This window comes from Bactrocera tryoni, chromosome 4, assembly GCF_016617805.1.
Source record: "Bactrocera tryoni isolate S06 chromosome 4, CSIRO_BtryS06_freeze2, whole genome shotgun sequence".
In the NCBI taxonomy this organism is placed as follows: domain Eukaryota; kingdom Metazoa; phylum Arthropoda; class Insecta; order Diptera; family Tephritidae; genus Bactrocera; species Bactrocera tryoni.
Window position 1 is genome coordinate 14822932 of NC_052502.1, and position 1367 is coordinate 14824298.

The following is a 1367-nucleotide window of genomic DNA, read 5'->3' on the forward strand; positions in this document are numbered from 1 at the left end:
AGCGCTGAAACATTTCAATCAACAACGCTTGCAGTTATTTCATGCCGATTGAGATAGACAAAAAAAACAACAACAAAAAAGTAAATACGAACAAATCATCTCATGTAAATAAGCAAAAAAGAAGAACAACAAAGATGCATCTCCGATTATTTCCAGTTTGTTTAGATCGATCGCCACAAATTCGCTGGCATCGACATTTTCCAATCAATAAAAGCCCACCACTCTCGAGTTCCTCAAACAGTTTTCACTGATTGCTTGGCGAGACACCAGCGAAACTGTCGTGAAGATGAACAAATTTACGGTAAATTCGTGAAAGATTCTGAAGAATCTTGTTCTCAAGTAATTAAACGCTTTATTTTTGCATTTTGCAGGTGATTTTTGTTGCCTTAGCCGTTTTGGGCGCCGTTAATGCCTACGGCGCTGGCGGTAGTGGTAAATACGGAGGCGGTGGTGGTGGCTTTGGGCCAGGTGGCGGTGGTGGTGGCTTCGGTCCAGGAGGTGGAGGCGGTGGTGGCTCTGGTGGTGGTGGTGGCGGTGGCCACGGTGGTGGCAGCGGTGGAGGCGGATTCGGACCCGGAGGCGGCGGTGGTGGATTCGGCCCTGGAGGCGGTGGTGGCGGTTTTGGACCAGGCGGCGGTGGCGGTGGCGGCTCTGGTGGTGGTGGCGGCTCTGGTGGTGGTGGTGGCCACGGTGGTGGTGGTAGTAGAGGACACAGTGGTGGTGGTGGTGGTTTCGGACCAGGTGGCGGTGGTGGTTTCGGGCCAGGTGGTGGTGGCGGTTTCGGACCAGGCGGCGGTGGCAGCTCCGGTGGCGGTGGCTCTGGTGGCGGTAGCGGTTTTGGTGGTGGTGGTGGCTGGGGTTCAGGTGGCGGCTTCGGCTCAAGTGGTGGCTATGGCTCAAGTGGCGGTCATGGTGGCTACAAAAAGCATGGCTATTAGATTTAAGGCGCTACCTTTATTTTGCTGTGATTCTTTAACTGTGAAATATGTACATAACTTTCGTTTCGGAGAAATCATTGGATATGTTTGATGAAATAAATGTCTTTTTATATAACTACCTCATGTGGTTTTTTAGTTTTCGATGTTAATAGCTTCTGTGTCTCTAGATCTTATAGTTAAATGTTCCTATGAAAGCGAGAAAGTGGTAAGAGTTCATGGTGACCGATAAGTGTTTAAGTACCCTACTCTAACGTATCCGTAGACCACTCAAGACCTGGGTACATTCCGAGTTCTGATCAGCAGTTTTTATAATATCGATCTTCCTGGGTATCCTACCCAGGATAATATCAATTCTTGTTGGTACCTATTCATGAATTCTATCTATCCCTCGAAGTAGCCTAAAGACTCTAGGACTCTGAGTATTTAGGT

General features: G+C 48.6%; 1 protein-coding gene across 1 annotated transcript; it reads left to right on the plus strand.

Moving 5' to 3' along the window:
• The first annotated feature begins 200 nt into the window (after positions 1–200).
• On the plus strand, positions 201–1057 carry LOC120774717 (glycine-rich protein DOT1-like). Its single transcript, XM_040104468.1, has 2 exons — positions 201–301; positions 372–1057. Exons 1-2 carry the CDS (start codon positions 287–289, stop codon positions 936–938), a joined length of 582 nt encoding a protein of 193 aa, XP_039960402.1. The 5' UTR covers positions 201–286; the 3' UTR covers positions 939–1057.
• Positions 1058–1367: the final 310 nt, after the last annotated feature.